Source organism: Alosa pseudoharengus, unplaced genomic scaffold, assembly GCF_046254945.1.
Source record: "Alosa pseudoharengus isolate Yale_2024_CS ecotype anadromous, Long Island Sound unplaced genomic scaffold, YU_APseudo_1.1 YU_APseudo_1.1_scf_4, whole genome shotgun sequence".
Lineage (NCBI taxonomy): Eukaryota > Metazoa > Chordata > Actinopteri > Clupeiformes > Clupeidae > Alosa > Alosa pseudoharengus.
This window is the reverse complement of record NW_027468774.1, coordinates 16,229,459-16,242,595: the sequence shown is the minus strand read 5'-3', so window position 1 is coordinate 16,242,595 and position 13,137 is coordinate 16,229,459. Positions and strand designations below refer to the sequence as shown.

The 13,137-nt window shown below is 44.0% G+C and overlaps 1 protein-coding gene across 2 annotated transcripts; it reads right to left on the bottom strand.

Moving 5' to 3' along the window:
* Nucleotides 1-5,299: 5,299 nt before the first annotated feature.
* phospho1 (phosphoethanolamine/phosphocholine phosphatase 1) lies at nt 5,300-10,978 on the bottom strand. Of its 2 annotated transcripts, none has more exons than XM_076265026.1 (3): nt 8,355-10,978; nt 7,817-7,864; nt 5,300-7,345 (listed from the first exon to the last, which is right to left on the bottom strand). In XM_076265026.1, exon 3 carries the CDS (start codon nt 7,232-7,234, stop codon nt 6,371-6,373), a length of 864 nt encoding a protein of 287 aa, XP_076121141.1. In that variant the 5' UTR covers nt 7,235-7,345; nt 7,817-7,864; nt 8,355-10,978; the 3' UTR covers nt 5,300-6,370. The 2 variants fall into 2 exon arrangements, with proteins under 2 accessions (XP_076121141.1, XP_076121142.1); XM_076265027.1 differs by having other exon boundaries at nt 5,300-7,197.
* Nucleotides 10,979-13,137: the final 2,159 nt, after the last annotated feature.

Below are 13,137 nucleotides of genomic sequence, written 5' to 3'. Positions count from 1 at the left end.
TAAAAACAATTATTTAATAAATATTTCAGGAAAATATATTGTAAGTTTTCAGTAGGCTATTCAATTTCATTATCCTAAAAACCCAGAGCCCCCCCCATACCAGGATGGTTCGACCCAACCTGTCACATGCCACCCGCCATCACCTGTCAATCACTGTCAAAACTCAAACGATGGAGTCGTGGTTAAAGCGTAGCGGTAATTCGGTTAGGGGGTACTTGGCTGAAAAAATATTTCACAGGGGGTACATCACTGAAAAAAGGTTGAGAACCACTGGCCTAGAGTGTATGCCACCATTATTATAGGGTTGCTATATTAGTTTAAGGAGACAGCAAAAGAATAAAGATATAGGCACTATATGTGACCTTGACCTTATACCCCATGCCCTTGAGTACCCAATCAGTTCATGTAGCATTTGTAGTAATAAGCCATACAACAATCACTGAACCTTTTGGGAGATATTGTGCAATGTATCAGATGTAGAATCTTGTGAGCTTGATCTTTAACCCTACGACCCTGTATTGAATAACTATGTAGAATTTGATAAAGATCCTTCAATCCCCTTGGGAGTATCTGTAACTGACCGAACCGGACCATGCAATAGGGTTCCCACGGTCATGGAATTTCTGGAATATCATGGAATTTAGGGAATTTTATCATTTTGGGAGCAAAGTCATGGAATATCAGGGAATTTTGTTGTAGCAGTTTAAAATGTACTTGCCATTGTCAGGGAAAGTCAAGGAAAAGTCATGGAGTTTTACATTACACTTGGAGTGGGAACCCTGATGCAAGCAGTGTGGGCAAAAACATTATTAGTACAGCGCCTTTTAGAGTCCTTGCCCTTTCAGGCAATATTGACACATGGCGTCACCCATTCCAGTGAATTTGGTTAGATCATAGAAGTGAAAAAATGAAACAGCTTTCTCTACAAAAACTTGGAAAGACTTCAAGTTAAGCAGAGTCCCCACTTTCCCAAGAAGAGATTAGAGTTAAACTGTAATCCACCCTTTTTTTCATTAACCACTGACTCACTTGAAATGCTGTGAACTTTGACAGTACTATTGCAGACCAATAAACCACACTTGTCAATTTGTCTTCATCCTTACTCCATCCCCTACTTTTGCAACTTTTGTGTATGCTTGTATGTGTGAGCCTGTGCGTGTGTGTGTGTGTGCGTGTGTGCCTGTGTTTAAAGATTAAAGCAGTATAATATTGCATTTTCATTTGTTACTGGGGGAGGGGGGGTGCAAATCACAAATAAGTGGTTATGGGCTAGGTTGATGCGGGCCCTTGAGACCAACATACCATAAAAAATGTGTCATCCTCGGTGCCATGGTTCAACACCAGTGTGTGTGGGGGGGGGACCAAACAAAAATTTTCCATGAAATTCTAGTGGGGCTACATGCCCACCAAGTTTCATGTTCCCCGGTGTTTCGGTGTCCCGGGAAATCGGTGTTCCAAAATTTCAGGAAGTTTTTTTATAAAAAAACAGGGCTGCTTTTCTTAAAGGTGCTCTAAGCGATGCTGGGTAACGTCACTTCTGTTGACTTTCAAACAAAACAGAGAGCTAGCTTGCTACTTCCTCCCCCTCCCTCCAGTGCTGCTCCCATGCAATTGAAACTCTCCTAAACGTACATCTCGTCTGTGATTTGCTGGAACAGTTTATGTTTTTATGGGCTAGGTTTGCCCAGGTTGTTTTTGTTGCCGTTTTTGGAGCCTGGGCTGTCCACAGAGATCGCATTTTTTTACAGTGTATTCAGGACACAGACAGCTAGCGGTTGGTTAAGTGATGTTTGCAGTAGTGACATAAAATGTTTTAGCCTAAAAAATGTGTGGCATCGCTTAGAGCACCTTTAATGAATGAATTTACCATCTCGGTAATTCAGAAAAAGCACAACATTTTAAGTGAATATGCTTCTGTAGCTATACATCAGACTGTCTTAAAGTAATGCAACCAGCTAAAACCGGCTGATTTATGTTGTTCTGTCGGAGCATAGTGTCGGTTTCATCTTACCAACTGCAGCTTTAATACTTCTGCTACTATAACTGGAAGATAATCTTAATGATAGAATTACACAGTGAATATATGAAGGCATTGGTGGGAGACAATGTTACTGCCTCTTTTTCCATCTGATGAACACTAATGTAACACAAATTACAAATTGATGTAACACTAATGTAACACACAAAGTTATTCAGATGATGATGTACAATTGTGAGAAACATCATGATAAAATATGCATGATTAGTTATATATTATACATAATTTTGAACTTCATTTTGGGCATCTAGTCTAATCAGTTCATCTGCTGCAGGCACTAGCTAAGCGGAGGATCTGGCAGCTAATCTGGGCTGTTATGGCAGCATCAGTTCTCTGGAGGACCCCATCATATCAACAGAAGCAGTTGGTTGATCTCGGATTTTGACCAACAGCCGCATCAGAACAGTGACCATTGTTCACTGCTGTCTGAACCAGAAACACAGAAACCCTTCACACACTATCGGTCAAAGGTTTAGGGTCACTTAGACATTTCCATTCCATTCCATTATAGACAGAATACCAGCTGAGATGAGTTGCATTGTTTTTTTCAGGGCAGCAGTTTTCAAGTTGCATTATGTGCTTACATAATTGCAAAAGGTTTCTCGACTGTTGTAGGAAGAAATGGCTGATCTTAAATGCAATATCGGCATTGCCCATTATCAGCAACCATTCATCCAATGTTCCAAAGGCACTAATCGGACATCATTTTAAAAGGCTAACTAAGAAAACATTGGAGAACACTTTTGCAATCCAATCAGAGAGGGCACGGGTATTCAAAGCACAAGGAAGAAAATAGTGCTGAAGCAGGTTGTTGATTGCCTTCTCAGCAGGAGTAAACCATCTGAGAGGCACTTTATGTCCGCTTAGGAAATCCTTTCATTAAAATCTGAGAATCAGAAACAGCTTTGCTGATTTACTTATACAATATATCTGGCTTACAGCACAGCTCTTCCCAATGGGGAATGTGAATTTGTCATTTTTCCTTTCCACAATACTGTAAAAGCCTTTGTTTTCTTTATACCTTAAACAATGTCTGTCAACAAATTGCGATACAAACAATACAGTATAAAAACTTTGAAACATCCTTGCAATCAGCCCCCCATGTGTAACTTTGTAGTTTTGAAATAGCTATGTTGGGCATTTTGCACAAGCAGTTTGACTATGTTGTTCATAAACAATGCTGCACAGACAGTTTCCTTGGCATAAATACTTGCTTTTGAGACATAAACTCAGCATCCTGAGTGCCTTAAGTTACAAAGACACTACCTGTAGTTCTCAATTTCAGTCAGCAGGTGGCAGTGTGAGGCCACTCTCGCCTGACACTCTTGGGAGAGACGGAGAGGAACAAACATTTTCTCTCATTGGGTAGTGGATGTTCAAAGGCGTGTCAGTGGGGCCATGGATCTGCGGTCATGGAATAACCCACTCGCGGTGCACTGGCGCATCCATGACTACAGGTGGTGAAGGAGATCTTGGTGTGCATTCAGTAGGGCGGACATCGACCTCTCTGCATCACAAGAAAACACTCAGAGGACACCAGAGGTCACTGAGTGTATGCGTTAGCACCCCCCTGGCCCGAGGCATGGCTGTATGTAAGCATAGGCATGTATGCGGCGGCTCTTCTCCCTCATCTGCTGGCCATGGTGAGAGAGGAGCACAGTGATCCTGCATGGTTGCCCCATGATGGCCCATCCAGCATTGGTTTGCAGACCTGTGCAGTCTGGTGATGGAGACACCGTGGGAGGCGCATGGCCCAGTCCCTGGCGCTCAGGGAACTGGTGGCTCGACCGCTGAGAGGGTCAGGCCTTTAAGCGTCATGCTTGTCTGATGCAGTGGTTGAGACCATACAAACGTGCTAGGCCTCTACGCGTTTTCCTGTACATTTGAAGTGACATCTTTTTCCATTGGTGCTCATCACTGGGTCATAATGGGCCTTCAGTACTCGGTCGGATGGGTCTTATCTTTTTTTCTTCAAGAGCTACTTGAACAAGGGAAAGCTGCTTCAACCTTCAAACTGTATCTAGCAGCTATATCAGTATGTCATATCTGCATTGAAGGGGCAAGCCCAGGGTTGCGTCCGCTGGTGTCAAGCTTTATGGTGGGAGCAAGACGTCTGAGGCTCTCCCGTCCCACTCTTTTCCAGCCTGGGATTTGTTAGTGGTGCTGCATGCGCTGCCAGGGCCTCCCCAGTTTTTAAGATGCTTTCTCTTAAGCCGGTTCTGCTTCTTGCTCAGGCATGAGCAAAGCATGTGGGAGATATGCTCAGCAGGGGGGGGGGGGGGGTGATATGCCCTAAAGGCTATGGAACCTGCGGTTGGACTGCATGCCTCTGGCTTGCCTTCTGATGACACAAGCACTTATGCACACAGTATGTGAATTATGGCCACATCAACTTCCCATCCAGTTATGTTTAATTCCCCCCTCTCCTCCTTATATGGGGGGTTTGGTCTGGCATGCCACTGATATACCGTTTATGGACGGCATCGTCTGTTTAATGGGGATGGGATCCCATTGCATTGCCACTATTGTGCATGTTTGGATGCGGTCCCACAGAGTAATAGGTCGTAGTTCTTGCGAGAGGGAATGTCTGGTGAGTGTCAGAGTGGATGAAGATTGTTTTTTAACATTCCACAGTCAGCTCAATTACCAGCAAGACTGTCTGGTCTAATGCACTTTGTTGGTAAAATACCCAATGGGAACTTAAAGGGACACCAGGCAACGTTTTCATGTTAACTAATCATCATCTTCGTAAGTCGGTATATGGTTAAATGACTCATTACAGGGCGAATGAAGACTCTCTCGCCCGCCCCCAACTGCCTGTAGGAAGAATATCCCGCTTGCAAGTTTAGTGTATCGTACCCGCCGACCTTCAGTCTCACAAAGTCTCAGACATCGCGAGAAGCAGGATCAGTTTACATATGGTATGGGCATAAACTGGTTGTCCTGGAGATGAACACTTAAGGGGAGAGGTGCCTTATAATCTATAGATCGACTTGTTCCGGGTCACTGATTTCCCCCAGTTATGTTTTTTGGTAATCTCTCCTGAGCTTTGAACATTCTAAAGGTGACTCAGCATCCAAGACGTAGAGGCAGGAGTTCTGGTGTACAGTATAGTGTGCAGCAGCCATGCATTTTAGAGCAGATGATCTTGGTGGACCACATACACAGACAGACTACAGTATAATTTGAACACTGACCTATGACACACTCACACTGCACACACAACAGACTCAGACACAGAGCTTTTTTGAATGGCTTTATTCCTGTTGGTAAGAGGTCAGCTGTATACAGACCCTGAGTAGAGACATACAAGACAGACGAACACAATAGAACTAAAAGACAAATACAAACATGCAAAGCTAAACGAACAGCTAGACTGACAGGCAGCCAGAGACAATTCAAAGGCACAATACATGTTTTCACAAGTAACATCTAGCATTAACCACTTCTGTAGATCATCCAAACAACAACTCATAAATGTGTGTTCAAATGCCAGGCACTAATAAAACAAAACTGGGACAGTCTGGGAGGCTTATTATTAGAAAATCCCATTTTCCACATATTCCAAAGAATTGCTGGTTGTTGTATCTTAATTGGTTAAACACATGATGTTATTGTTCCTCAACTGATTTGTATTGGCTCATGTACTCTCTGACATATATAGACATTAGTAAAGTACACATTGGTAGGCTAATTTTAAGACTTATTTTGATTGACAGCTTCCACTATGACATCCGAAATCTTCAATGTTGACCTGAACAGTGGTCATCTAATGTGACTGATATTTTCCTTGTGGCAAGAGGTTGGACTGGCCAGCGTTTCGGTTAATATTAACCTGGCAATTTATTGTGTGTAAACTAATTAACAACCTGGGTCGATGGCAACAGCAAGTGTTGTATATAGACACTCTCAGGATGAGAGGGGCTTGCTTAGTGCCAGTGTTCTCTCAAGCCTAAAGGTTATATTAATTTGCCTAGCAACAATCTGTTTCTGCTTGGATAAACACCTCATAAGAGCACCAGTAAAATGCTGCAAGTAACCGAAGCAGCTTGTAATCCCTGCAATACACTGTTTGCTCAACCTTCATTCAGCTGCACATGAAACTATTATTGAGATGCCTGGCAGCGAGGCTGATTACTTGTATCTGTGAAATACTGAGTTAATGGGTTTAGGTTGTGAGGAGTTGGCATTAATTTGTTGTGTAGTGTGATCTGTGTAGTGCAGTGTGTTGAGGGTGTCTGTGAGTGTCAGTGTGTGCTTGTGTCTGTGTGTGTGTGTGCTTGTGTGTGCTTATGTGTGTGTGTGTGTGTGTGTCCAAGGCTACAGGCCTTGCTACCCCCTCTCCTCTACTACCTTCCTGAGCGTATTGATCACATCTTCCCCACTGGCCCAAGTCACCACGTTGGCCCTGAACTTCCCTGGCTGAGCTTCAGCCATCTCTTGGATGAGTCGGTGCATTGGGAAATCCCGGCGCGGGAAAACGGTATCCCGCGGCGACAGCGTCAAGGACGGGCAGAAGTCATTGGCCCCGTCGCCGACATAGAAGACCCGCTGGAACGGTCGGCCTCCCCTCTCCCGCACGCGTCTGGTTATGTACTCGCGCACCACCACGGCCTTGCAGAAGTTGCTCGGACAGCGCTGGCACTCATGGGAGTGGTAGGGCCTGAGCTGCAGCTGGCCATCGCGATCGAACTGAGCGGGGTTGGTAAAGACGCGCAGGAATAGCGGTCGGAAGCCGGCGCGTGTCAGCCACGACTCGATGAAGTAGGTGTTGGCGTCGGACACGCACACGACCTCGAAGTCCCGCGGCGGACGAGACTGGAGGAATCGCAGGAGCGCCGGGATCCCCGGGCAGGCCGGGATCTTCTCGATGATGGAGCGCATGGTTGCCTCGGAGACGCCCTGCTCGGCCAGGTAGGCCAGCACGCGCTGCATGTACTCGTTGTAGTGGTTGGGCCTGTAGGTGTCCTTCAGCCACCCGGGGAGCACCCCTCCAGGGGCGGCTTGCACCACCATGTCATCGCTGGTCTCATCCACCAGCGTCTCGTCGAAGTCGAAGAAGATCAGGAACCGGCGGTCGTTGGGCGGAGGAGCCTCAGCCATGTTTCCACGACGATGGCGGTGCGCTGGCAGCTCAACCTCAGCGGCTGAAGGATGTGCTGGAGTAAAACAGCAATTGAAAACAGAATCCCGCATGATTGCATGGGGTTCACTGCACTCTTTGGTTGCTCTAGGCACTACTTGTTATTCTTTAATTTCTTGTTAACTTCAATTCCTTCACTTTGTTAACCTGAGTCAGTAAGGCGTCTGGGAAATATTCGAATGAGGAATCAGAGTGTGAGGACAGAAGAGGAGGAATTAAGGGGACAAAACAAGAAAGGACAAAACAAAGAAACATGTAAATAGTTGGGAAATGACAGATGTATTACAAAGAGCAGGGTGATTATTTTTGGAAACAGGGAATCACACACATAAGTAGAGCTGGGCTATTTTACATCTTAGATTGTGATTCTGTTTGGCCTGTGTCTCTCGGTGGTAATCAAAACAATAATGCAGAAACAGGCCTGTCTTGCTGCTCATCACATAACAGTCATCGAATGACTCACATTCTCGAGTGGGTGGCACATCTTTCAAATGACATCCCTAACTAGGAGCAGGCCAGGTCTATGTATAATAATGATACACTGAACATTTCAAACCTCTCGAACATTTACTTTGTACGCACACATATAAGAACAATTTAAAGCACACAAACACATCCATGTCGTCTCCTCTTACCTTTTCAAATTTCCCCTCGGTGGCTAAAATCTGTGCATGCAGTATAGCCTAAAGTAAAAACAGTCAAAAGAAAGGGAACATTTGATACAATTCTTCTCAGTTGTTGGGTAAAATCATATGTTCAAGTTTATATTGGGTTCGCATATGAGTGTACTCTCGGCACCCCATAATCCCGCTATTCCATCCTAGAAATAGCACACTCTCACTGTTCATAAACAAAGTTTTCACCTGATTGACCCGGCGGGACACTACGTAATTATTCTAGTGTTATGTACAATGGTTGAACAATCATTTTCTTTAACATCAGTTTTACTAAAAAAATCATTATAAGAAGGTAGGTAATAATTAAATTATTCGAGAAAACTTCAAGTGTACAACTGACATTTTGACGCGCGCAATTACGCGCACGTTTACAAGAAACACACAACTTAATTGATTATTTTGTCATTTCCACTTTGTTTCAATTGAGACAGAATGTAATGCTAGGAATTATATTTTACATAATAGGATGAGAAAATTACAGTTGTTTGTGGCATACCTGGTGGGGTTATGTCCTCCCAGATGTAGCAGAGTGCCACTTCAATGGCAACTCACAAGATATGCTTTCGACTTCTCCCATCAGGACCTCATTGCACGGGTTTGCGCTCCTCTCCCTGCCTCCCTTCGCCTGTTTCTAGGAACAAATATAGTATGCAGAGCTTTAAAGACCGGTCAAAACCACAGCTCGGGCGGCTGGGTGACGTACACTGTCGTGCTCTGCAAACGCTCCTCCCTCCGTGATTACTTTTTAAAGGAGGGGAGACTAGTCTCTCGATTGACGAATAATCTTGGTTCAGACCTCATCTTTGGCAGAACACCCCGATGAACTAAACTGTGGATCTCACATGCACATATGGGCAGATATTGTATTGTGACTGTTTCCAAAGAATACCAGCTCCACCATTCTACCCTCCCCCATATTCAATAGGGAAAAATACCCTTTAATAGACGGCCATCCAGTGCATCTGTGTCCTATTTTAGTTGCAAATTGGGGGTATAAGCTCTGTGTGTTTGCTAAGTGCAGGGTCTTTAATGTATCATTACCATCTCCTCCACCCCTGTCTGGAAATGAAAGATTTGGACCACCCACCCCTCTGCTAGTCTGTGTTCAGAATGACTCTCACTTCCACTTGTTTAAATAGGTTTGAGTGTGCGCGCAAGTAATGGAAAGAGAATATATTGGCATGAGAGAAAAAGGAAGAACAAGTTGAGAACCTTAGCTTTCCTCAGTGTTTTTTTCTTTGCCTTTTCCTGTTCTGTGCAAAAAATGTGCAAGGCAGAGGAAAATGGACTGTCTGTAAAAAAAAAGCCCTTTATCTGTGGACCCCACAGTAAGCACAAACACAGGAGCATGCAGTGCTCTGACCTACTTTTCATTGGTGTCACAGACTCGGCCTCCACTGTGAGTTCACCCCAAGGCACGTGCCTGCTTACCACCAGCTTCTGCATTCCTACACAACAGAAGGATCCAATCCAGCCGTTCACACACTCACCCTTCAAGTGCAACAAGTAAATCATCCATAGGCAGCATTCCTGAAAAAATGTCACCTGATAAGGCAGACACCAGGTAATAAATATATATATAATATATAGGTAATAAACTGAGCAGGGTTCCACCCATGAAATGACCTGCCTTAACCCCACCACTGCACTCACACGTGTTGTCTTTGACAAAGCTGTCCTACTTAGGTCCTCATACTCAACATGACATAGCTGCGTTTTGGATTTTGGATAATATAAAAACCAAATAAGTGATATGTAACTTCACAGCAACAAGCAGAGGGAGTGAGCTCTAGGCTCCACCAGTGACTGATGTAAGAAAAACACGAGGTATTCATAGGGAAAAGGATGTTTCTTTGGTTAATGCAGTTTCAATCTTCAAAAAAATCAATGACGGAACGTACTTCTGGCCACCGATCTTGAGTGAACCTTCATGAGAGCTTCCAGAGCTTCTCAAACTCTTGGCATATATTCTTTTTCAAAAGTCCCTCTTATCTCCTTAATGAGTTAGGTTGCTAATCCATCAGGACTGGTCGCCTTTTGTTCTGTATGATCATTAAAATTCCACTTTGACTGGGATGGTTCTCAAAGGCCTGGCCCCATACTTATTCTTACAAATGTTAATGCTAGATAGATACTTTATTGATCCCCAAGGGGAAATTCAAGATTGAGTAATGCGTCTCACACCTCAGTTCAATCCTGGGCCCAGGTGAGGACATAGCATGGACCTTTGAGTGTTGTATTGATAAGATCACCATGTGGGACATAAAGTGGCATATGATGTTCTTACAATGGGTAAACTGTACAATCTTACACTGACGAAGACACGATTCCAAAAGCTAGGTAGAGTCAGGACTGACTCTAGAAAATCCAGACTTGTGTATTCCCTCTATAAACAAGGGGATTGAGATAGACAGATATGTTACAGACTGTGATTTGCACATTACGTAAGGGATAATGGGACGACACGGCATTCGGGGATCAGAAAAATAATGCACGTTCAAAATGGTAATGCGACCATAACACGCAGCGGATGCTAGTTATATGGCACAGTACTAGTTATAGTGACCAGAGCACAGTACTAGTTGTAGATTGCCATAGCAAACCAGCCTGAGTGACCAGAGCACAGTATAGTTGTAGTTTGCCATGGCAAACCAGGCTGAAGTAACCTGTGCTTGTTGTCATAACTCCACTTGTGCTGCCACCAGAGTGAATGTAGTCACTGGTTGTAGGGTAAATGACCTTTGACATTTCTCAGATCCCAATAATGCTGATGTAATTGTGAAAATGTGCCTACACACTCTCCAACAAATATATAAACTAGTGCAGATCAATCACACAGACCAGACCAGCAGTGGACAGTAGCCTAGATAGATAGATACTTTATTGATCCCTGAGGGGGAATTCAAGAGCCTACACTGCTTACTTCACCCCTAAGTAGTTAAACAGTTAGTTGTAGAAACTACTATCCCTAGCTAAGAAAGTACTTAGCCCTCTGACTAATGTTGCATGTGTAATTGGGGGCCTAGCAGCGAAGCTGCGAAGGCACCCATTGAGTTACTAGCTTTTCCTATTATACTTCCGCCATTAGAGTCTATGGCAGCCCATAGAACGCCTGGCTAAAAAGTGCTGAAATTTGGCAGAAAGTTTCGGGACACTCCACTGACCACTCATACTCATTTACGGACCTCTAAGCCCAGTCGTCTAGCACCACCAAGAGGTCAAAATCTGGCCGAAAATTGAACCGCTGGGTCTAAAGTTATGAAATTCGGCACACTGATTCAGCACTGTCCCATGATCACTCTCACCAATTTACAGAACTCTATGCCCAACACTCTAGCGCCACCAATGGGTCGAAACTAGATTGCATTCATGCATGTGACCATTGAACGGTGCGTCCAATTTTCACAAATAAAGCACTCTTGGAATCACTGGACCGACCAGAGTTCATTGACCCCTATCCCGTCACTTTCCGCCATATTCGACCTCCGCCATATTGAATTTGGTCCAAACTCTACGGAAAGTTTCTGCGGTCACAAATTGTATCTGATTTTCACGGAACTTGGCGGAGATGATCTTCAGACCGAGCCGCACAAACGATACTTGTCAGATTTTTCAAATTCCACTTTATTGGCCCATGACAGCCAATCAAATATGGCAATGAAGCCACAAAACAGGAAGTGGGCTAACATCTCGGAGAAACTTTAATGTATGTAATCCAAACTTGGTACAGGGACTTTGTATCTGATTATGAGGACACAGTAGGAAATTGGCATCATTTGGCTTCTATAGGGGGCGCTGTAATACAGGAAGTGGGCTCATATCTCAGCAACGCTTCCTTGTATGAAGTCCAAACTTGATACATGGACATATAAGCTGATTGTGAGGACATGCAAGGAGAGTGGTCTCATTTGACCTCTAGGGGTGCTGTAATAAAGAAAGTGAGCTCACATCTCAGCAACACTTTGGTGTATGAAGTCCAAACTTGGTAGAGGGACATGGTAGCTGATTGTGAGAACGCACAAGGACATTGGTGTAATTTGGCCTCTTGCTGTGAGTGCTTGCTCATGCCATGGCAACGCCATTCCTGCTATAGCGCACTGCTAGGCCCCCGCATTGCTGCTTGCAGCTATATTTCAACTTGATTTACATTTCAATGAAAATTCTGAAATGTATATCATTTTTCCTTTTCACTAGTCTCTTGAATTATGGAGAATGTCTTACAGACATTGGATCCAAAGCCTGTGGGAAACATTTTGAAAAGGGCAAGAAAAAAGATCCCTATGTCCAAAACCCCACAGTAGAAGGCCTCCAACACATACTTACCCTTGCTCAGCAGAGAGAGAGATGGTGATGTCCATAAAACCAGAGAATGTCTAATAAAGGGAGAACTGCCACTCTCTGAAAACTTCTGGTTTCTAAACTGGTTGCAGTTCCTCCTGTGGTTCCACATGAGGGTGCTCGTCCACGAGTGCAGAATGCATGGAGGTCTATGGAGCTGTACCCCTCAAAATCCACTTTTCTCGGGTTATACTTTTTTTTCAAGTAATTTGAATATTGTATTCGAAAGGGGAGGCAAAGAAAATACACTTGGTTGAGTATTATATTTTTTAAAGTCAATTAATTGTTCTAAAAAGCCTTTCAAACGTGTCAATGACGTCATTCATTAGCACAATGCTAGCGTGTTATGGGCAACAACGACCCAACCTGTAAGAAATCAAAAGGACATAAGTACTCGTTCATTTAACTTTTGACTTATAACCCATGTTGAAGTTATACAAACTACAATCAAATCTGAGATTTGTCAACGACAATCAGATGAAAGAGACCAATTTAGCCGTCTAGCTCCATTGACTCCCATTCATTCTGCACTCATGGCGATCGCCCCCAGTGGAACTCTGGTGGAACTGCAACCAAAATTCAGTACAATGGGACTTAATACGGAGTGGCCAGGCTCTCCGTAGACGGGCTCTGATAAAACTCTGGCTCCATATACAGATGATATTTCCTCCAAAATCAAAGTTTCATACCATTTATCGTGTAGTGCGAACTACTGCAGTAAGACAAAAATCAGTGAGCAGCAGCAAGTTGCAAATGTTGAGTGTGAGAGCACATCTGCACCAAGAAGGCTGAGTAGGGCTGATACAACATCATTTCAAATATGGAGAGATTGTTTAATTTGTGGGAAGGCCAGCTCTAAACCAGAACCTCTGACAGCAATTTCAACTGGAACAGTTGCAAGTACCAGAGACAAGGTCCTTCGGGCAGCTTCTGAAAGGCTT

Coding starts and splice junctions, on each gene's coding strand:
- phospho1 (XM_076265026.1), bottom strand. CDS start 7,234: ATGCGGGATTCTGTTTTCAATTGCTGTTTTACTCCAGCACATCCTTCA.